Source organism: Sinohyriopsis cumingii, chromosome 19, assembly GCF_028554795.1.
Source record: "Sinohyriopsis cumingii isolate HCF-2022 chromosome 19, ASM2855479v2, whole genome shotgun sequence".
NCBI lineage: Eukaryota > Metazoa > Mollusca > Bivalvia > Unionida > Unionidae > Sinohyriopsis > Sinohyriopsis cumingii.
Genome location: NC_142979.1, coordinates 30,546,529 through 30,570,353, shown reverse-complemented (window position 1 = coordinate 30,570,353; position 23,825 = coordinate 30,546,529). Strand labels below are relative to the sequence as shown.

At 35.7% G+C, this 23,825-nt stretch overlaps 1 protein-coding gene across 1 annotated transcript in view; it reads left to right on the top strand.

Moving 5' to 3' along the window:
- Window positions 1–21,013: 21,013 nt before the first annotated feature.
- The window catches only part of LOC149775369 (clustered mitochondria protein homolog), a 110,919-nt gene continuing 108,107 nt past the window's right edge, over window positions 21,014–23,825 (top strand). Inside the window, exon 1 of the mRNA XM_089943970.1 lies at window positions 21,014–21,173. Coding sequence (XP_089800096.1) covers window positions 21,059–21,173 — 115 coding nt within the window. The 5' untranslated portion in view covers window positions 21,014–21,058. The remainder of the gene's footprint in view (window positions 21,174–23,825) is intronic.

Sequence of the window (23,825 nt, the reverse complement as noted above, 5' to 3'; positions counted from 1 at the left end):
CAATACGTCAAAGGAGTGATTCGTTGTAGCGACTTGGCTAGAGTTAGCGACACAGATATCTTTGAAGGAATGGAAAACAAAGGTGTCACTGCAGTCCGTAGAACACGTATTAAACATAACAACAACAGGCAGGACACCAACACCATTGTACTCCCCTTCAACAATCCAACAGTACACATAGTGGTCAAAGTTGGCTTCATGCAAGTGAAGGTTGAGATATACATACCAAACCTCCATATAATTGTCAGAAATATGGACATCACGAAGACCGCTACTCAAAAAGCCAAATATGTGGCCGATGCGGAGACCATTCTCATCAGGAATCTGATTGTAGAGCAACTCCGCATTGTATCAGCTGTGGAAAGGAGCACAAAGCCAACTCCAAGGATTGTGATACTTGGAAACAGGAGAAGGAAATACAGAGGGTAAAGCACACATCTAACATTCCCTATCCAGAAGCCAGAAAACCTGTACAGGCCAAAACAGGCCATTCTGGCATATCCTTCTCCACTGTAGTGAAGAACAATCCCAAAACAACGAAGAACGCTCAAACACATACAGATTTACCCGATTCAACACCAAGCTATAACACTCCCCATTACCAAGCACAAACAAACACAGCATCTACTCAAGCAACCTTTTATAATACCCCACCGCCGAAACCACCAAAGAATAAAAACAAATCTCAAGGAAACAGGGAGCAAAAGGGGTCAGATGACCCCATCAATCTCTATAACAGGTTGGAGAGATTGGGAGCATGGATGCAGAAGAAACTGCTCCGTGCGCTCAAGGTATCTCCAGACCTACCAACAAAAAAATTCACCCCTGTACATCCTCCAGAGATATAACGACACGGATTGCCTCCGCGAAAGGTCTAACCTAGCTCCACAATCTTAATTTAAATTTATAATGAAGAACACCATCATACAATGGAACTGTCGAGTACTTAAAGCCAACTACTATAATATCCTCCTGCTTTTAAACGAACATGATCCTGCGGTAATATGTCTTCAGGAAACATTCTTGAAAGATAGGATAACATCACACTAAAAAACTACTCCCTGTTTAACACGTGCTTCCAAAATGTTGACAGGGCCTCAGGAGGAATTTTTGTTGTTGTGAGCAATAGAGCCCCTCATAGCGTCATCCCTTTAAACATAAATGTGCAAGGTATTGATGTAAGCGTGACTCTACATCGAGTGATTACCTTCTGTTCTATTTACATATCACCAAAACACCAACCTAGTACGACATGAATTAGACGATCTTGTTCAACAACTCTCCCTTTGTTTTACTCGGAGATTTTAATCTCCATAACATTGTATTGGGAACAAACCACATAAGTGACAGAGGCCACAAAGCAGAAGACTTCATTTCGAGACACGACTTGTGTCCATATAACTCACCGACATATTTACACCCAGGAACGGGTACATACACGTTATATCGATTTGATGATTTGTTCTCTTTCACTGCTTTTGGATTAGGAATGGAAGGTCGCTGATGACCTTCACAGCAGTGATCGCTTTCCAATCGACCTTGAAAAGATCAGCTCTACTACTGATTACGCAATTCGACAATGGAATATAAAGAAGGCCGACTGGGACAAGTTTTAAACACTCTGTAAAACTAGGCTGAATGAGGATACAGTTTTCAACGTTAATAGCCCTATTCAGCATTTTACTTCTATTTTAATAGAAATTGCAGAAGAATCCATTAATAAATCCTCATCGACCTGTAAAAGAACCCCCAAAATCTTGGGTCACCAAGGAATATAAGAAAGCCATTAGACAATGCCGAGAAGCACTGAAAAAATTAACAATCATCCGACGCCCAAATATTTAAGTAAATACCGTATTCTCCGGGCCAAAGCTCTCCGCACAATCAAAGAAAGTAAACGAGCATCATGGAAGAAATATGTTTGTTTTTTTAACTCTCGTTCCTCTATTAAGAACGTTTGTGACACTGCTCAAAATAAACGGAATGAGAAAACACAATTCTCTCCGACATCTGAAGCTGAATAATAACAATTTTAGTTCAAAACGTGACATAGCAAATATTCTTGCAGACAGTTTATCTAAAAATTCCTCATCATCTAATTATTCAGAAGCCTTCAGAAGATTAAAAACTCAAAAAGAAAAGTCCCATTTAAAATTCACATCCATCAACTCGGAAAGTTATAACCAACTGTTCTCACTATCAGAGCTTATGGAGGCTGTAGACAATGCGCATGATACATCCGCTGGGCCTGACGAAATACATTATCAGCTTTTGAAACACCTTCTAGAATAATCTTTAACATCTCTTTTGAAAATCTTCAATGATTTATGGATTACTGGCAGTATGGATTACTGGCAATGTACCTAAGATTTGGAAAGAAGTAACAGTAATACCAGTTCCCAAACCAGGTAAAGATAGCGCAGATCCTACTATTGACCCATTGCACTCACAACTTGTGTGTGCAAAACAATAGAACGAATGATAAATTCTCGGCTTGTATGGTACTTGGAAACAAACAATTTAATATCTCCTTTCCAAAGTGGCTTTCGTTATGGCCGTAGCACCAGTGGTCATCTGGTTAGACTGGAAACATTTATTCGCGACGCATTTATCAAGAAGGAACATTTAGTAGTGGTTTTCTCTGATTTAGAAAAAGCCTATGACACGACATGGAAGTACTGGATACTAAATGACCTGCACGATCTGGGGCTTAAAGGTCGTCTGCCCTCTTTTATATCAAACTTTCTTTCAGACAGAGAACTCAAGGTACGAGTAGGCTCTACCCTCTCAGATTTGCACGAGCAAGAGATTGTGCCCCAGGGCAGTATTCTCTCTGTGACGTTTTTCAACATCAAAATTAATAGCATCAGCAAGTGTTTGGCTCCTGGTGTGGATTGCTCCTTATACGTTGATGATTTTCTAATATGTTATCGATCAAAGCACGTGCATACAATTGAAATACAACTACAACAAAATATCAACAAGACTCAAAATTGGGCCAGTACTAACTGTTTCAAATTCTCGAAATCCAAAACGGTATGTATGCATTTCATTAAGTTACGAAGACATCATGATGAACCTAAATTCACGCTAGATGGAACACCTATTCCAGTTGTTGAGGAAACAAAATTTTAGGTATTATCTTCGACAGAAAATTGATTTTTATTCCACACCTAAAGAACCTGAAAGCTAAATGCTTGAAACCTCTATATCTACTCAAAGTAGTAGCGCATATCGACGACTGGGGTGCTGATAGAAAAGTCATCCTCAATGTATATAGAACGTTTATTCGCTCCAAAATGGACTATGGCTGCGTTGCTTATGGTTTAGCTAGAAAGTCATATTTGGAGATGCTTGACCCAATGCATCATCAAGGAATAAGGCTCGTTCTGGGAGCATTTAAGACATCCCCTTGTGAAAGCCTCCTCGCTGAGGCGAACAAACCGCCTTTATTCACATCGTAGAGACATGCTTTCCGCACAGTATGCTCTAAAATTAAGATCAAACCCTGTGAACCCTGCCTTTTTGGCTGTTTTTCAACCCAAATACAGAACCTTATACGACAATAAATCAAACGCCATACCTTCCTATGGCATTAGAATATCATCAAAAATTGATCTGTTTAAAATTCAGAAAACGTCCTTCTCCGAATTACTTTTTACGCTTTACAATGGACAAAAACCTGAGACAAATCTTTCCATCTTCCACAACTCTTATCACGAACTCCTCACCGAATTTAAACACTACACAAGAATTTATACCGACAGATCAAAGGATGCGGAAAAGGCTGCTGCAGCCTTCGTTAGTGGAAAACACACAAGTTCGCTTACCAAATGGCACATCGATATTTTCAGCCGAAATCAGAGCAATTGATCTTGCTCTGCAATATATTGAAAACAAACGTATTTTAAACAGCATAGTCTTCTCCGACCCACTATCAGTACTTCAGTCATTACACACTAGAAAAGTGGAGAATCCATTATTGAAAGACATACTCGTCAAAAATACCGAGCTGAGTGTCTCCCACAGTATTGTATAATGTTGGTTACCTAGCCATGTTAGTATTAAAAGTAACGAAAAAGCAGATCGTGCTGTTAAAATGACCCTATCCCTAGAACCATCTGATTTTAAAATACCGTATACTGATTTTAAACCTAGTATCAAAGAGACTTTACGTCAGAAGTGGCAGGCATCATGGAATGAAGCAGTGAATAATAAACTTCACGCCATCAAGCCAACCCTAGAAGAATGGACTCCTTCCTACAGAACCATCCGTAGGGAGGAGGTAGTCATTGCAAGAATTCGAATTGATCATACGCATATAACCCACTCCCACATACTAAAAGGTGAAGACCCACCAGAGTGCGTTTCTTGCAATGAACCATTCACTGTTAAGCACTTTATGATAGAGAGTTTCGACCTGCAAACTACGCGCGATCAGTATTACAATGTAAATGACATGAAGGAAGTTTTTGACACAATAGCATCACTTTTATTGTGAAATCACCTAGAGCATTTTTATGTAATCCATATACCGTCCCTTTTCTTCAGTACCATTTCATCTGTCTTCATTAATATACACCATTTACATCCCCGGTTGATCCTGAAGCTCTATTTTTTACCGTTACCATCTTATCGTTTTAATTTCAACTATCTGGTTTTGATATCGCTGTTCGATATGAAACTTTTTATATTTTTTAAACGATCGTACATATAACCTTTCGTATGGCGCTAAATAGCCTAACAGTGTTGGTGTGCCGTTAAAATACAATCAATCAGTCAATCAATCAATCGTTCAATCCGTTATTTTGTATGTGGTGTGATAATCTAAAATCATCATGCAGCTTGTCATTAATTCACTCAATGTAAGTTCTTTTACCGTTTTGATATTATCAATCACTGTATATCGTACGATGATTTTTATCGAGCTAATCGTATTGTCATTCGGATTCATCTTGTGCTTGATGTTCTCGATATTTTAGGTCTATCATTCCCTTCCTGCAACTCTGAGAGGTATTGTGTCAGCCCTTATGTTGTTCAAATCAGTAAATCTTTTGACAAAATCATTCAGTAGCTTTTACGTCCCCTCCTCAATCTCTCTACAACTGTTTGACAACATTTTATGCACTATGTAGATGCTATATGCTGCCGTTTTAGATTCTACATTTATTTCATACGTCTGACACATGCTGTCTTCAACATGATTTATGTTTTTAACACATTTTGGCTTTTCTGTTCCTAACAAAAATTCAATTATCTTTGTACAAGATACATTCATTTACTCTGTCCCCTCCCCCCCCCCAAAAAAAAAAGGCACACCAAAATCTGCACATAGAGTGGAAATTTTTTTTTGAGTAATAATTATTTCTGGTAAAATTCCATTTGTATGATATGGTCACATATTTTAGCTGACTAAAAAGAGACTAGAATACTATCTTTATCATTTCTCTAACGTTCGCTTTTGACATTGGACCATTAAAAACTTCAGTAGATTTAACAACATGATGATGTTCAGTGTAGTTTAAAGCTGTTCGCTTTTGACATTGGACCATTACAAACTTCAGTTGATTTAATAACATGATGATGTACAGTGTAGTTTAAAGCTGTTCGCTTTTGACATTGGACCATTAAAAACTTCAGTAGATTTAACAACATGATGCTGTACAGTGTAGTTTAAAGCTGTTCGCTTTTGACAGTGGACCCTTAAAAGATTCAGTAGATTTAACAACATGATGCTGTACAGTGTAGTTTAAAGCTGTTCGCTTTTGACATTGGACCATTAAAAGATTCAGTAGATTTAACAACATGATGCTGTACAGTATAGTTTAAAGCTGTATGGTAAATTGTGCTGGTAATGAATTACTTTTAGTTTCATATATATATATATATATATATATATATATATATATATATATATATATATATGTGTGTGTGTCTCTACAGTGTTAACAATTTTGTCAGCGAAAAGTCCATGTGCTGCTAGGTAGTCACTTGTGGACTATACGAAAATGGAATAATTCATGTTGCAATGTTTTCCATAGTGCAAGTTAATAAGTAACCATGTTGCTATAAAACCACTAAATGTCATTTTAAAACAACACATTGAGCACACCTCCATCTTTTCTTTGAAGAAAATGAACTAACCTGACGTGTGAACTAGTAGTAAATCTTTCACTAAAAGATATCTTATAAGTCAACTTCGAAAATGTGTTATGGTATTGAAAATGATTGTGAGATATTGTTGATGCAGGAATAGCAATTAGGATAATAAAAATCTCACATTATATTCATCATTCTAAAAATAAATAAGTGAAAGAGAGTACAATATACAGATAAAGAGGTCTATTTATCGATATATTGTTCTGTCTGTCTGTGACTTTATAATATAATTGATCAAACGATACCAGGTTGATGTGATATTAGGGTATTCTTCTTCACACACCAATATATAAGGGCTTTACGCGAGCATCAGATATTTAAATCATAATGACACCCGAGAGATGGTGTCATTCCTGTCAGGGAAAATGTTCTAATGTATAAATCTGACAAATTTTAATACTTTTCACTAGGAAGAGAAAATAAAATTATTTGGCAGGCAGCGAGGTAGTATGAAATTACTAATGTCCATACAGCAACAACAATGAAAGTAGTTGTACATCTACATCATCAATGCATATATATATATATATATATATATATATATATATATATATATATATATATATATATATATATATATATAAACTGATACCGAACAGTGTGCGAAACTAGTATCTAGTTAGCCTGAGCACTTTTGACTCTTTAACGAGTCTTTTTCAAAGGCAAATACAAAACATAGACAAGACAAACAAATAAAACAGAAAAACAGTTATGTTTGCGAAACTTTACATGGCTGTTTCTACAGGTATTCAACCTTTTAATTCTATTATTTATATATTTTTTGAAGGATGCTATCTCCTGTTCGATCTTTGCAGACCAGTTAGGGAGGCCCTCCTGCCCTACTCGTGTTTGCTATATTGTATATGTTGTTGTACGGTATGATTTGTATTTATTGCATTTTTTCTTCTTGGCATTTTGAATTAAATTATTATTTGATTTGTATGATTTTGAATGTGTAAAAAAATTTGTTTCAAAATTCAATCATCTGTACCGGTTCTAGGCATTCGTCTTCCTCCAAAAAGTATCTTCCATCATTTTTTACTCTTCTTCTCTTAGTTTCCTTTTTTTTCTTTCTTCTGTTTCTGTCTCTGTCTAGTTTTATCCTTTGATCTTCCGTCAGGGTTGATTGTCTGTGGTTGTTTTTGCTTTTGTTGATGTTGTTGATATAGCTTCTTCTGGTCCATGTTGCTCGCGATTAGCGTTCATTTGTGCTTGTGTTGGTTTCTTCTTGTCTTCCTCTTGTTTTTGATTCTGTTTTTCTGTCTCTAGCTTCTCTTTTTCTTGTTGTTGTTGTTGTTGTTGTTGTTGTAATTGCTTTTGTCCTTGCTGCTGTATACTTTGTCGTTGCTTTTGGCATGATTTTTCTTGCTGCTGTTGGTTTTGTTTTTGTTTCTGTTGTTGTTTGAGGTGTTGTATCCCGTTCTTTTGTTGATGGTTTGCATTTTGTTTAACTCCCTGGTTTTGTGTTGTTTTTTTTTCAGTTGAACCTTCTGCTGTATTTATTCTTACTGTTTCAGCTATCCTCCCTTTGGGGTCATTTTCTATCTGTGCAGTGTGAGCCTGTTCCTCTTCCTGGTGTTGGTTTTCTTTTTGTTGTTGTTGCTTCCTTACTTGTATTTATCTCGTCGCTGCTTGTGTTTCTTTATATTTGTGACATTTAAAAGGCGTATGTCCTGTCTTCTCACATCTGTTACATTTACGGTCGTAGATACATCCTTTATACCATGAGTTTGCTAGAAATCCATATATAAAGAATGCTCTCTTTATTTCTTTCATTTTGCTTTTTTCGATTTCCAGTATTCGTATCCTATTGTAGATTGTTGTTAAAGGGATCGTCGCCAGTCTGGATGATATTACTTTTATGTTGAATTTCTTTTCAAACTGTTCCACCACCGCCTCTAATGGAATTTCCAGGAGAATGTCTGACAAGTGTAACTCTCCAGTTTGTTTATTAATTTTCCTTAAAATGAGTGTTGGTTCTTTTACCATTACTTTTTCTTTCCCTACGATGATTTCTCCATAAGGTAGTATTTGTTTTTTCCCTCTAGGTCTTTCGATATATCCTTTATGTCCATTAGGATTAACTGAGTACAATCTTTTTATGTAGTCCGGATTTAGTACTTTCAATGCAATTATTATCACTGATATTCCCTGTACTTTATCCCTCGGTATGTGTGACATGTCCAGCTCCTGTGTTCCTTCTCTGTATGCACACTCAAGAAAACTCCCTTCATGTGTTTCAATTCTCCTAATCTTGAAGAATTCTCCTAGTTTTTTAAGTTCCTTTCTAGCTAATGCCATGTTTTCTCGTGCTTCAAATTCACCTTGTTTGTCAATCTATCGTATATGTATTTTTTGTACTTTAGTGTATGTTCCTCGTGATTCTTTTACTTCATTTCTTGTTCTGTCATCATTGTTTCTATTTCAAAAATCCTGTTTGCTTTGTACGTGCCTTTGCAGATGATAAAACAGACTTTACTTCTCAGGAGTAATGGTGTTTATAAGTTGGTTTGGAGTATGTCTGTATGGAGTTTGTACAGACATCTACTCCAAACCAACCGACAAACACCGGTATCTCCTCCCAAGCAGCTGTCATCCAAAACATTGCATTAGGAACATCTAATATAGCCAAGCACTGAGGATACGCAGAATTTGCTCCGACGATGAGACATTCCTAAAAAGGTCTGAAGAGCTATCTAAACATTTAATTTACCGAGGCTACGACAAAGACATGATTACGGAGACAACCCAAAGGGCTAAACAAACAAACCGCGATTACATACTAAAATATGGAAAGAAGGAAGAGGCTGAAAGGATACGATTTATCCTGATCTACCATCCAGACAACCCGAATGCAGGTAAAAACATCCGGAAACACTGGCCCATCGTGGAATCATCGGACGCACTGAAGTTAATCCTCCCTAACATGTAGTAGCCTACCGGAGACCAAAAAGAAAACCTCAAGGGCATCTCTGTCAGGGTGAAGCTAACGCCAAACACTAATGAGGACCACCCTAGTCAATCTGGCCCCTTGTGGCGATAAAAGGCGCAAAACCTGTCAACATATGATGGAGACCAGGACATTTTCTAGCACAGTGACTAGAGAAAAAGTGACTTGAATTTAATTATATAAAATAAACTTTTTACATAGTGGCCTTGTGTTGTTTCGTTGTTGGGTTGTTGCAACGCTGGTAGAGGTATACAGGTTCCTAATAAAGCAAAGTCATGTGTGTTTCAAGGAAATCTCCTCATACATCTGGCACAAATTAAACAGATTTCCAATCCGATTATTGTTTTGGTACAAATCACACAAATGCTTTCTCCATCGGTGTCTATATTGGTAGAAACATCGGTTCCAAATACAAAATAAATTTCGTTTTACGATTTTGATCGATATTTTCACAGCAGGAAATTGCTTTTTGCTGATAAAACTAGTGTTTATCGGGCATGCGTGACATGAACTGCGAGAATGAGCTAAAGTGTACTTAATATTTTACCCATATATCGGCATTTTCTCAGCCTGTCAAAAAACAACCTAAACGTCTGTCGCATTTTTCGATTTAATGTAATTGTTGCAATTTAAAAATCACAAACATTATTAACAAAAAAAAATTGAGAGATTAAAATTATGCTTAATACAAATTTATATAAATCAATACATTCTGACGAATTCGGTCACTTTGAATAGGAAAAGTAAGTTGTATTGTGTCAGTCACATTTGCTATTGTTTAGGTCTTGTATAATGAATCTCACAACAACTAAGGAAAACGTAATAGCTGCATAATAGTGACCTTTTAATCAAACCAGTTCAGTGGATGTGCGTGAACTTATCAGAAGGTTCAACACTCGATGTTCAGCATTAAAATATCGACACTGCTAATAGTCGCTCATGATGTAGCTGAACTTGTATCCTTGAAAAAGAAGTTGTAATGTTTTAATTTAGTATTTTGCTGTATTAATTAATATTTATTTTTAAAATCATCAAATCTGAAGATTCAAAATGTAATAGATAGAAAAATAATTTGAAACTTTACGTCATTATACGCAGAAGTTACAAAGCCATGATCAACCATAATGTTATGTTGCAAGAAACTTGTCTGAAGAGAACCAACCTAACATATTACTACGCCTTCTTGATAGTCCATTAATTCAAACATACAGTACAAATAATGGTTTTGAGGAGGGCGAGTGGAATCTAATATATGAAGATATTTGTCTGCTCGCTCCTTTACGTGGTCGTCATATAAATTTTGATTTTCCGTACCTTCACTCCGTCCCTCGTTTCTTGTCTGCTCTATAGATTTTCATTGGGTCGAGAGGTTTCAATGAACCTATTCATATATATGTATCTCTACTACACAATGTATCGCGTACCAAATATGTATCTCTACTAGACAATGTATCGCGTATCAAACCTAGACCCTCGTCCAAGGTCACATACGGGGGTTTAAAGATCGATATAGGGATTTGTTTCTGTTCCATAACTTTTCAGTGAAAATTTGGACAAATGTGTGTATTCACTAGATGGTATGTCGTGTACCACATCAAGGTTCGTTTTCAATCTCATGATCAGAGCCAAGATTCTAAGCTCAACATACGAATTGGCATGTTCGCTCCATAATGCTTCGACAAGCTGAATGATTTTTGATTAAACAATACCAAGGCCCGTTGCCTCAAAGTCAAGGTCCCAGATAGGGTTCAAAGGTCAACAAAGGATTTTCAGTGTCCTTTTTGTAACGTTTGAATGGGTTGTGGGATTTTAATGAAATTTTGGACAAATTTGTATGTCCAATAGACGATGGATGGTATACGAAACTCAGGCCCGTGTATCCAATAGACGATGGATCATATACGAAACTCAGGCCCGTGTATCCAAGTTTATGATTAGAGATGGAGCTCAAAGGCAATGTAGGATATTCGTATCCGCTCTATAATTCTATAATAGACCTCTGCCAGAATAATTTATTGCATGAAGAATTTCTTCATTGAACAAACACTTCTTTCATTTAATACCTATAGGGGGAGCATTCGTGTCCAGTATACGCCTTCCTAGTTTATGTTTGAAAAGTTATTGCTAATTTGGACAAATTATAAAGTTATTTTATTATGAAGCAAATGCTAATTTAAAAAAATGTTTACCTTTGATAGGAAACCTGAATTTTTCTCCGTAACTGTTTACGGTTTTTAAAAGTTTGAGTTTTAAAGTCGTGCAGTATTTTGTGTCCTTGCTTCGTTATGACTTTTTTTTAAAAAAAATGACAGAATGCAAATTTAATAGAAAATTATTTGCGGAAAAATGAGATCTGTAGCAAACTGTGAAATTACATTAGCAATACAACGAATATTTAATTTAAATTTCTAGTATTGTCTGTTTAGTACCACAGCTTAGAACAAAGATAATCAATATAAAATAAAACTGTTTTTGATTGTTTTTATTAAATACGATAAGGGCCTTACGGTTTCAGATTCGTTTATCCCATGACACCTAATCTGGGACTCTTTTTCCAATGTGTTCCCACATTTTGTATGAGTGCTACACAAGTTAACCTCTATTCGGATATATTCAGAATAATGACACATTTGGACCAGTGAACCTTCTTTCAAATATGTTGGGATTATAATGACACTTCTGATAAAAACATAGAATGAAAATATTTAATGTTTGAACAAATTAACCCATTTTTAAATACTTTGCGACCAAAGAACCTTCGGACTTATGAACTCCTTTTCAAATACTTTCGGAATTTTTAACCTTCGGACCAATGAATTCCATGTTGTCAAAAACCTTCGGACAAACGAACCTTCGAACTTATGAACCCTTTAAAAGTTTTCAAGTATGAACCCTCGGATTTATGGGACTTCGGGATATTGACCCTTATATTTTTCGGACTTGATAATATTCGGAACAATTAAACTTTGTACTAAAATGTTCAGAAAATAAAGATCTTCAGTAAAAATAGTTCTAACTTTTGAACCTTCCGACAAATGAATCTTGGGAATTTCTTTCAACTCACACAACATAATCTTAAACAGGAGTAAGGATCCTACCATTTAATTTTTTGGTGATTTGCGGGCCTGGGATTTTCTTTTCTTATATATATTTAATCTGCACTGTTTGTTTGTTCGCTTTTTAATTTTTATTATATGCTATGGATAATTGCAATTTTGACTTGGCCTTGTCCAAAGTAAAGTTCATTTTCCACATTGCCTGAATCATTGATTTTGGTTTGGTCGTAAAAATGTTTATCTCAGTCTGAGTCTAGAACTTTGGAAATTCACCATGAAATGCCGGGTCTACCTGTAGGTTAATAAATTTTATGTTATAATTTTAGAAATATTATCACTGTGATTTTATCTTGTAAACATCTGGGGCCTTCCAGAAGGAAACTTTCCATTATATAATAGTTGTTTTTTTAAAAATTATTTGTGAAGAAAATCATAATTGTGACTGAGATCAGGTTCATGAGTACATAATCTTGTTTTTCTATGAATTAATTATTCGTGCTGTAAGATCTTAGCAGAAACAGTTGTATTATTGTTGTTTCAATAACGCATTTGGGTTGGAATTTATTTAATGTAATTATTCAATTCAAGTGATTCTTCTCTAGAAATCCAAAGTGCTCAAAAATAACATTCTTGGAAATAGACACTTGAATTTATACTGAAATTTCAAATAAGGATATATTCTTGGATTGTATTATTGAGATCCAACAAAACACAGCTAGCACATCAACACTAAACGGGCCACGACATGCACATCAACACTTCCAGCGTTGGATTTAATTTGTATTTCTATTATAGTTTATTCAGAACTATAATCATTAGGACTTGTGTCTGTAGTTCTATGATTATTTAGAATTTAATTCTCAACAGCATAAAAATTTCATTTTCACTTTGTAATTTGGAGAAATAAATTATTTGTTGAATTTTACAAAGCTTGTTGATTTTCACTCTTTTCTATTACTTATTTTATGACCATAAATTCGTGGAGGGGGTACTTTTTGTTAGTTTGTCTCAGAATCTTTGTTTTGAAATAATATAATGGATAAATAATAATAATAATCAAAAGAAACATAATTGGACAAGACAATGTCACTAGGTGCAATGCGAAAGTGAAAATCAGAAAAGAAGCAGCTATTGAAATGACAATGTACTTAATGCTTATTGTTTAAAGGTACACAACATATGAGTCACATTTAGAACTCAACAGTTTGTTTTGAAGAGTTTATGCGATGATGCAACTATGTCATTGGATAAGATCAACCTTCAAAGTCTTACAATGGAATAAGAACTGTGTATGTAACAGGATGACAACTGGCAAACTGCATCGTTATTTGCCCGGACACTGTTGTTAAAATATGTGTTACTCGGTCTCGGTAGGTAATGTAAGTTAGAATAGGCGTTAGTCAGGCGAAATAGGGATTGATAAGTTAAAACAGATAATGGTTGGTCAGAATTGGTATTATTTAGAATAGGTGTTGCTAAATCACAACGGGCATTAGTCAGCCTCAGTAGTTAGCAATCAGTCAAAATGGATATTGTCAGAATATGTTTTGACCAGTTAGAATATGTATTGGTCAGTGGCAATAACTTTCACTCAGAATAGGTATTGATCAGTTTAAAGAGGCGTTGGTCAGTCACAACAGGTATTGGTCAGATCAGTTTCCATACGGATCCATAGGATCACAGCAATATTAATTTCTATACATTCCTAAACTGACCCAAATCCGATGTAATATTCCCATAATCCCCACACCAACCAAAACACAACGTCATAAAAACATCGACTCTTTTTAACATAGATTTACCACAGACTTCCATATAGTCACAACTTTTGCCGTAATATTAATTTCCATAGGCCCCATGCTGACCCACAGTAAATTTCCATTGACGCCACTTTATTCCAGAGTGTTACAAATTACACACCAACCCAAACCCAGTGTTAAATTTCTGTGCATCCCCAAAGTGAATATTAAATACATGCATCCCTATAGTACCCCAGCTTTAAAAAACAAATTCCCATACATCCCTAAACCCAATGTTAAATTGCCATACCTGTCTAAAGTGTGCCATAATGTTATATTTCCAAAGGCCCTGACCTCACCGTTCCAAAGTATACCTTAATTGCCACTACGATGTTTGACTAACCCCACCCCCACCCACCATCGTCTACTGCTGCTACTCTCGTTGCACCACATTAAAACATACGCTTCGCTTTTTCGAAATATTGAAACTTTCAGTAATCGGGCGTAACAGCCACCTCATGTCAACTAGTAGTAAATCTTACACTAAATGATATATCTGATATCCGTCCACCTCCAAAATTTGTGATGGTATTGAATATGATCGTGACGTACAGTTGGCACAGGAATTGCCATGAGGATAATACAAATCTCACACTATATTCACCATTCTAAAATAAATAATTAAAAGAGAGTACAATATACGGATAAAGAGATATATTTAACAATATATTGTTCTGTCTGTCTTTAAATATATATCATAATTAATCAAACGGAATCAGGTTGCTGTGATATTAGGGTATTGTTCTTCACACACCAACATAAGAGCATTACGCGAGCAGTATACACTTAAATCATAATGTGTGTGTGCGTGTGTGTGTGTGTGTGTGGTCTTAAAGTGGGTCCCAAATCCAAGTTTTATTTTATGTATTTTGGAGGGTGGGCGTGGGATAGGATTTCTCGAGTTATGTAGGGGCCCACCATTTTAGTACAAAAAGAAAAGTCAATAGCGCATTTGCAACTGAACAAACTTAGAAAAAGCAATTATGCCATATCATTGTCTTTGCCTGTAACACACGTGTGTGTGTGTTCATGTGTGTGTGTGTGTGTGTGTGTGTGTGTGTTTGTTTATTTGGAAAGATGTTTAGTATGTGCAAACAAAAGAAACGTTTAAGTTTGAGAAGACTGTCTTTAAAAACTACAACTACCCTTTTTATATTTTCCTTTATGTTTAATATACCTAATATTGTACAAGGATGTCTGGCTGATTGATGTGAAGGAGGAAAGTCATTTTTAGGCAAGTCTTAAAATTGTACCCACCCACCCCTCAACCCTCACGTCATACCAGACCCTTCGCTCTGACAGTTTCAGCGGTGTTGGTGGGGGGTGGAATTTTCTTCCATCTTATCATAGTTTTTATTTTGTTTCAGCTAACATGATGGACAAATGCACGTTTATTTTGTGTTTTTTTTTTAAACTTTATTCCGTTCAACAAATTAGAACACGTGCGTTTTTGGGGGACCCGGACATTTGGGGGGGGGACATGAAACTAATCCTAGCCCCCACCCCACCCCGTCCGAAACTGAATGATTGGTCTCTTACACATTCATTAAAGTTAAACTAAAGTATTTTTAATTTCTTTTTCATATTATTTTTCGTACTATTCTTTTATATTATTAATCTGGGATCAATCAGGTATTCATTTTGAATCACCTGACTACCTTTATATGTGGGTGAAATCCATTACCATGGCATTTTTAAAAAATTGTAATCATCACCATGAATTACACATTTTTTTGTGGGTGGGGAGGTCCACAATTTCTCCTCGACAAAATAAATTGGCCACGCCTATTTTGTTTTAGATTACTTTGAGAAAAAGAATCATGATGATGTGATAATCTTCCAGTCAGCATAGTGTTTGTGCACATATGGGCTTTTTTAAGGTGTTGTTTTAGGTTTATAAGAAAAATGTAATCAAATCGTCCTGATCTGATCCAAATATTTTCTCATGCGGCAAAGAGTATATTCCCAAATGTAACGTATGTTATGTTAGCAAGTGACTCGTGTACCGATTATTGTTTAGGTTGTCTTTAAAACAGATCAAGTAAACCGGACCATTGAGATTGTATTCAATACAGTACTTAAGTAAGTGGCCTATATGTATCAAATTGTTTTCATTTTCCTTGACATTGTACACATTTAAACAACGCATCAGCAGGTTGCAATATTAGGACCGAGCGTCCTTCGGTGAACTCTGCGAGATATTTTCCTCAGGGTTTTGAGTTGTTGCTGTTGTTGTTTTTGTAGGGTTTAACGCCATTTTTCAGCGCACGATAGGCTATACATGGTGGCCAGTTTTAATGGTGGAGGAAGAACCCGGGGAAAACCCCAGAAAGAACCACCGACCCACGAGAAGCTACTGGCAAGCTTTCTCACATACCCACATTAGCCGAATCCGAGGGGGTTTGAGTAAGAAACTCCTCTAGATTACAGTACAACGTGCCTTTCCAAGTGTGATGCTCTTTGGTTCAGGTATATTGGAAGATAACGAATAAAAAAAATCTTAAATTCATTATTGGTGATATAAAACGAAACTAATTTCCATTTGTTCCCTGCTTCCAAGACGGGAACATGCTGCTCTATTTGCATTGTCTATTTTGTTTGAAAGCAAATCTGATTTACCGAAAGAAAACATCTGTCTCGGCCATTATAAATGTGCTACTATACAAAATGTGTATGTATGTATGTATGTATGTATGTATGTATGTATGTATGTATGTATGTATGTATGCATGTATGTATGTATGCATGCATGTATGTACGTATGTAATACATGTATGTATGTATGTATGTATATCTGTCTGTCTGTCTGTCTGTATGTATGTATGTGTGTCGGTATGTATGTACGTATGTATTTATGTATGTATGTATGTACGTATGTATGCATGTATGTATATGTCTGTCTGTCTGTATGTATGTATGTATTTATGCATGCATGTATATGTCTGTCTGTCTGTCTGTATGTATGTATGTATGTATGAATGTATTAGCGTTTAAAGCGTGTCAGCACAATAATGACTGAGCTGCCACTTAAAAGTAAAGTTCTACAAATGTAAATACAAAGAAATATAAACTTTAGGAACATAAACTTCTTGAAATAACATGAAATACCACTAAATTGAAGACAACGGTAAAAATGTGAGAATTATGTAAATTGTATGTAAAATAAATTATAGCGGTAAAATAAAGTATAAAATCAGTTAACAACAAGGTCAGATTCTAGTATATAAACCGCATTCTTCTAAAAAGTCCATATTTTCTCAGGTTGGTACTGTAACGTGTTTAGGCTCTCATAAACAGTAACAAGAAAAAGGTGAAGACAACAAGCTTTGTAAAATTTAACAAATAATTTATTTCCCTAGAAAAACAAGGTAAAAATGAAAAAGAGAACTTACGGTTTTAAGAGTCAAATCCAAAAATAATCCAAGAATAATCCAAGAATTAAAACTTAGAAGTCCTAGTAACAAAATATTCTAATGAATTTCAGTTCGAGTCCCGACGAAAATCCAAAATGGAAGGCGATGACGTATACTGTATTCAGTATAGCACTGTAGTGTCAACAGTTCTTTGTTGAAAATAATATTCCGGTGTTTGAATTCCCAATAAAATTTCAATAAATTTCTTTGTCCAAGAATTCTGTACGAGCACTTAAATATACCCAGGGTGTGTGTGTGTGTGTGTGTGACTTGGATTTCTAAAGTAGCTTTAACAATGTTTCAGTCACGATGTCTGCAGTGTGGCAGTTTATAGTGATGTCTAGCACTGGGGCATCATGCCGCAGACATGTAGCATGATGTCCTACCCAGTCACATTATCCTGACACCAGGCCGACCAGTCCCAACACTAACCTCTTAATGCTGAGCGCCAAGCGAGGCAGCTGTTTGTACCATTTTTTTGTATGTGTTTGGTATGACTCGACCGGTATTCGAACCCACGACCTCCCGCATCCGAGGCGGACGCTTCCGCAGGAGCGGTAATATTCCCAGGGAAAGAATGAATAATTCCATAAAATAGAATTTCAACTCAAACTGGTCTTAACAAAACAGACACATTGACGTCTAAGTGTTTAAAAGCCCGATTGAGATTATTTCTCAAAGCATCACTATTAAATCTGGTTACTGCGCAAAACAGATTCCAGTATGAGGGTCACGTGGTCACTTTCTATAACAAGATATATGCTTTTCATCACGTACTCCCAGTATGGCCTTGACTAAAACCAATGATTTTACCCTGAGAAAGAATAAAAAAGAAGTTGTTTACTGATTCTGAATCAAGGTTAGGAGCTAGGTCAATATTAAGATACAAAGTTCTATTATTAGGTGCTTACGAGAAAACAGTTAGGTCAAACTAATTTCTGGAAACTGTCAAATTCCAGTAAATAAAATTACATTACAATAGCATGTAATGGAATAAAAAAATTAAGACAAACAAACAAACAATTTAATTAAATCAAAAATAAATAAAATTAAATATACATAACAGTACATTATCATAACGTTTCATAATAATAGCGTATCACCCGTCTTCTGATTTGAATATATAAAGAAGAAAAAAAAATACGAACTTATAACATCTGTTTTATTAGCTGAAATAAATAAATCATTACTCCTACCAAGGGCCATCACAAGTTTGCACTAGACGAATTGGTGCCTGGCGAAACAGGGTCGTCTTCCCCTCCCCATAAAATACTGCAAATTCTGCAAAATAGCCCCCCCCCCCCAAAGTAACTGTATGGACAATAAAATTTCTTTTCGTCTACAAATCAAAGCAAGACTATATTTTGTGGGCTCGCTTTTCTTTTTCAAATACATCGTGAGTTCTGCCCCCCTCACCCAGCAGAAAATAAGTGGTTCGTCCTTTAGTCACCTCTTAAAATTTGATAAAGGGCAGACTTAAAAAACGATATATCAAAAAATAGATAAAAATATAAAATCCTTGAAATATAGGGTTAACATCTTTGACATAACCTACATTCTTGTAAACAGTTCCAAATTTTCACGGGTGGTACATCAGAGTTGACATAAAAACGATTGTCTCATAAAGGGGCGGTTTAAGGTGGCGAGGGACGGGTCACTTAATCTTTGGTGGTGGTGGGGTTTACTATTCAGATCTACAAATATGCATCTACAAATATACAATAACAGCTGTCCATGATATGATTTATTTAAACACATGAATTTTTGTCCACGGAATCCATGTTCAGGTGATCCCGAGGGACGTGCCCCATTGCGCCCCAACCTTAATACTGGTGTCACAACATAAAAGTAGATGCTTTAACAAATGCTATTTTTACATCAACATTAAAAACCAATTTATTATTTATTGTTATTTATAATAAAGATAACAATAACTCATAACCTTCATATTACTCATTTATACCACATTTAATCAGCGAGCAATTAGGAATCACCGCCCCCTCCCCCCACGCCCCCAAAAACAAACAAACCCCAACAAACTTTACTGCATGACAAATAAAATCTGCATGTACAATGCTGTCGGGCATTTCTGCACATTAAGGTTTTCTTCTCCAATATTGAAGAAAAACGCTTACCCAATTCGACAGAATGACGAAAATAAAATAATGCAATGCTTATCATTTGAAGGGGGCCCCAAGTGGCCGAGTGGTCTAAAGCACTTCCCGTTACGGATTACTACCATCTCACCTCTGTCTGCGTGGGTTCGAGTCTCGGATTCGGCCAATGTGGGTATGTGAGAAAGCTTGCCAGTAGCTTCTCGTGGGTCGGTGGTTCTTCCGTTTTTTTTTTTTCCAGGTTCTTCCACCACCATTAATACTGGCCGCCATGCATAGCGTATCGTGTGCTGGAAAATGGCGTTAAAAACCCCACAACAACAATAACAACAACCATTTGAAAAGAGGCAATTGTCACCAGAATATTCTTTCAAAATAATATTAATTTTGGACACATGGGATACCAGCCCCGTGTTTTCATGACTTGCGATGTCGGCCTATTCTGCGTACAGCTTTGAAAAAGATGTAATGTTTATCCATCAGGAAATAGAAAAATAGAAATAAAATACACTACTTTTGACTGTTTCTGTCAGCAGTTCAGTCTAGTAATTAGGTCATGTTTATAGCTAGTTTTACAAAATTCAACGTAACAGTGCCAATTAATGACAAGAGATATTAAGCAAACTAAAACGATCTTGTAAAACAAAATTAGTGAAGCTCAACATTTTATAAAAAAATAAGATATTATGTGGAAGAGAAAAAACAATGAATATGGTGTAATGTGTTTACAACGTCTTGTTTATGGGGAAAAAATAATAAAGAATTTAGAAACAGGCTTTACGCTGGGGAATTTCTTGTTGATACCGTTCTAGCGGCAAGTTGACACGTTTGGTAGCAGACTATATTGTATGTGTCTGACAACTTCTTGCAAAATTGGAAACTTGGATTAAAATGCAGAATTTTTTAAGGTATACATTTCTATCTTTTATATAATGTATTTATTGTATGATTCTAAAAGATACACAGTAAATAGGATTTTCTGGGTTACAGGTTTAAGAAGGTCATGGAGCGGGTCTTCATGTTGACATTTAGAAATCACAATTTCATATGCATTTCAAGTCGAACTGTGGATATTTGTTTACATTTTATGAATATCACTTTTCTTAATAAAAGTACGATCTTTCTTTCTTAATATGGATTTTTGACCCTACATAACACGTGATCCAATGTTTACAGAAATGACGAATCGTTGCGCATAATTACCGACGCGCAGTATTGTCCGACATGGTGAGTATATACACTTAGAAGTACATGTATATGGTACATCTGACGTAAAAACTCGAACCAGTCATTGCATCAGATTATGAACTGTTGGTCTATTCTCCAAAAGTCCATGAATCGATTATCACAAAAGATGATTTCGGTTTTACCCCAAATGTTTATAAGGAAGCATCGCACCTAAGTTCTACGATCACTGTTCACAAAAAGAAAAAAATGTTTTGTTGTCTGCCGGTACACACACGTGGAAATATCACGTGGGTTTTGAGGCTTCTTTTCGAGGCTATGATCTTTCCAATTTTAGTTCTTTACTCGCACGTGTTTCCGCAAGACTCGCATAGTGGCGGCCATGGCAGGTATTACTGACACGGACAAGTCGAACAGCGAAGTGAGTGAGGAGAAGAAGACAACTGATTCAACAGAAAAATGTCCAGAAAGTAAAGAAGAAGCAGTTGTAAACCATGGTAAGGTTTAATGTGCAGAAAATGACCACGCCTTTTCTTGCATCGATCAGCTGAGCGTTTCAAGATCGTCTGCTAAAAAAGCAACTTCTTACATAAACTGCTGTCATATTTTAACGTAGTTTTGACACGATGACTATAGACATTAAAGTTGACATCTTAATAGTAAAATTATAACTTCAGGACTATGATGCAGTTGACTTGAATTGAAAAGGGCAGAGAAATTGTACTGTTTGGGACGTAAACTTTTCACAAGGTCAGTTCAAGAGCTATCAGAACAGCCGGTGAACGACCCGTTGTTACGAAAGCGTTGTCATTTTCCTCAAGGCCAGAAAAAGGTGAAATGACTAAAAATAATGTCATATAAGGCTTCAGAGAGATCCGCTCATTCATGATGTTGTATGATTTGTGTGTTATTACTCGTGTTCGTAGTAAACTTTACTCCATGTGCTCGCATTGTCAGCCAAGGTCGAAGGGTCACGTTTTAGATTGATTGTAGTTGTTTTGAGCTTCGTATTTTCACTGATTGATTGTGGTCGAAACATGGATTTCTTATTTGCAAATTCGGTTTGCAACAACCGGTTGTCACTGAATTTTGCTTGAAATTAGTGATTTAAAACCGGAGCGATGTCTCTATTCTTCATCGGGAATATGATTAAAGGGATGTAACCCTGAAGCTAGAAATGCAATAGTTGCTTTATGTTGCATAATGTGTGTACATGTTTATGTTTCCACAGTTTATATAAGCATGTAGACAAATACGGTGAAATGTGTACTGTTGAATACTGATTATTTGGCAGAAAAGAACTTAATATATTTTATTTTTAAATTCATCTGGCATCAAAAAGCATGACTTTTAAGTTTATCTCCTAAAACGTGAAAGCATTAAAAACCTACAGTAATTAGTTGTTGCATAAAATTAAGCATACTCTACAATAAAGACGATGAGTGATATCAAAGAATCTAAACAGTAATACACCAATGCAGTTCAGATCCATGTAAACCCCACAGAAATGAAATATTTACCAGGCTTGTGCATTAATATCCCAGATAATCGGTGCCTCATGTGCACGTTTACATTACTGTCATCCAAATACATATACTGTGTAAATTTACATATTTCAAACTTTTTACTTTTTATCTGCAAGTTCCCATTCACTTTCTACTGTTTTTCTTCATCAGAAGAGTCTCACATGGGACTAAAGCAGAATGAGATTCAGATTGTAATTATGTTGATATCCTGAGAATAACGAGTTAGTAACTTGATTGAATACCGTTAGGTGAATATCCATACTGCTCAGTGTTTTTTAATTTTTGAGGGGAGAAAATGGATCCAAAATGCAATTGCTTATTGTTTGAGATCATCACTTGTATCAGTATTTATTTGGAAGGTCTTATCTTCCTGTATTTTTATCTTCTTCCTGTTTTTAGAATTTGGGTTGGAAAGCTGTTGTGTGCCACATGAAAAGAAATGTCATCTGCATCATCTGGTTTTTGTTACTTAAACTATTGAAATTTCTTCTGTTTTATGATATTATTTTTTTCTAAGGAGTAGAAAGCTTGTTTACCTGCATCATATGTCTGATTGTAAAACTGCTCAGTCCTGTATCAAATATGTACTCTTCCATAACTCCTGGACCAGGACCAGTATGTCCACAGATCACTATTTTTATACATTTATTGAATGAATGGTGTAGCACTGTGCATCATTACAAATAATGTTGAAATTGTTCTTGTACAAAACAAATTTGATAATTTTGGCTACATTAAGGGACAGTTGAAAAGTCATTGAGCTTTACATACATGGATATTATTCACAATGCTAAGATGAATAAACTAGGGAATTATAATGTACTACTTACATTTATCCCTTTAAAATGCTTCCCCCTCCATTTGGAGATTAGTGTCCCCTTCTCATATGAACCTAAGTGCAATACTGTCTATACATACATATTAAATTCCTAGTCTCCTTTATACATTATACTTCAGATATGCTGCATGGGCATGTGAATGTGAGAATTGTGTAAAATTTGTACGAATTTGCAGACTTGAAGCTATGATGCACGAGAACCTTCATTCACCCACGAGAAGCTACTGGCAAGCTTTCTCACATACCCACATTGGCTGAATTCGAGACTTGAACACACGCAGGGTTGGTGGTTCTTTCTGGGGTTTTCGCGGGTTCTTCCTCTACCATTAATACTGGCCGCCATGTATAGCCTATCGTGTGCTGAAAAATGGTGTTAAATCCTACAACAACAACAATCTTTTAAAGTTTGTAAAATGGTGTTGATTTTTTCTGCTCTGACATATTTCAAAGTTTGCAAGATCTGTGTTCTAACCATTTCTGTTGTATAACATCTACAAATCATGCTGTAAAGCATCTTGCTTATAATCTGGCACCATTTTCTATAAAACATTAGACTGGTCCGCTAAATGCTTTTTATGAATATGTGAAGTTAGGTTCAGATTGATAAACCCATCTGTTTTCTTGGAAATCAGATGGGTCATACAGTTGCTATAAATAGAAAACAAGGAAAATTCTTATGTAGCAGTGATGTTTTTATAGCAGATTCTCAAATTTATATTAGAGATGATACTAAAAATAATAAACAGAACTTGTTACTGATTTTTATTTATTTACCAAAACTGCGT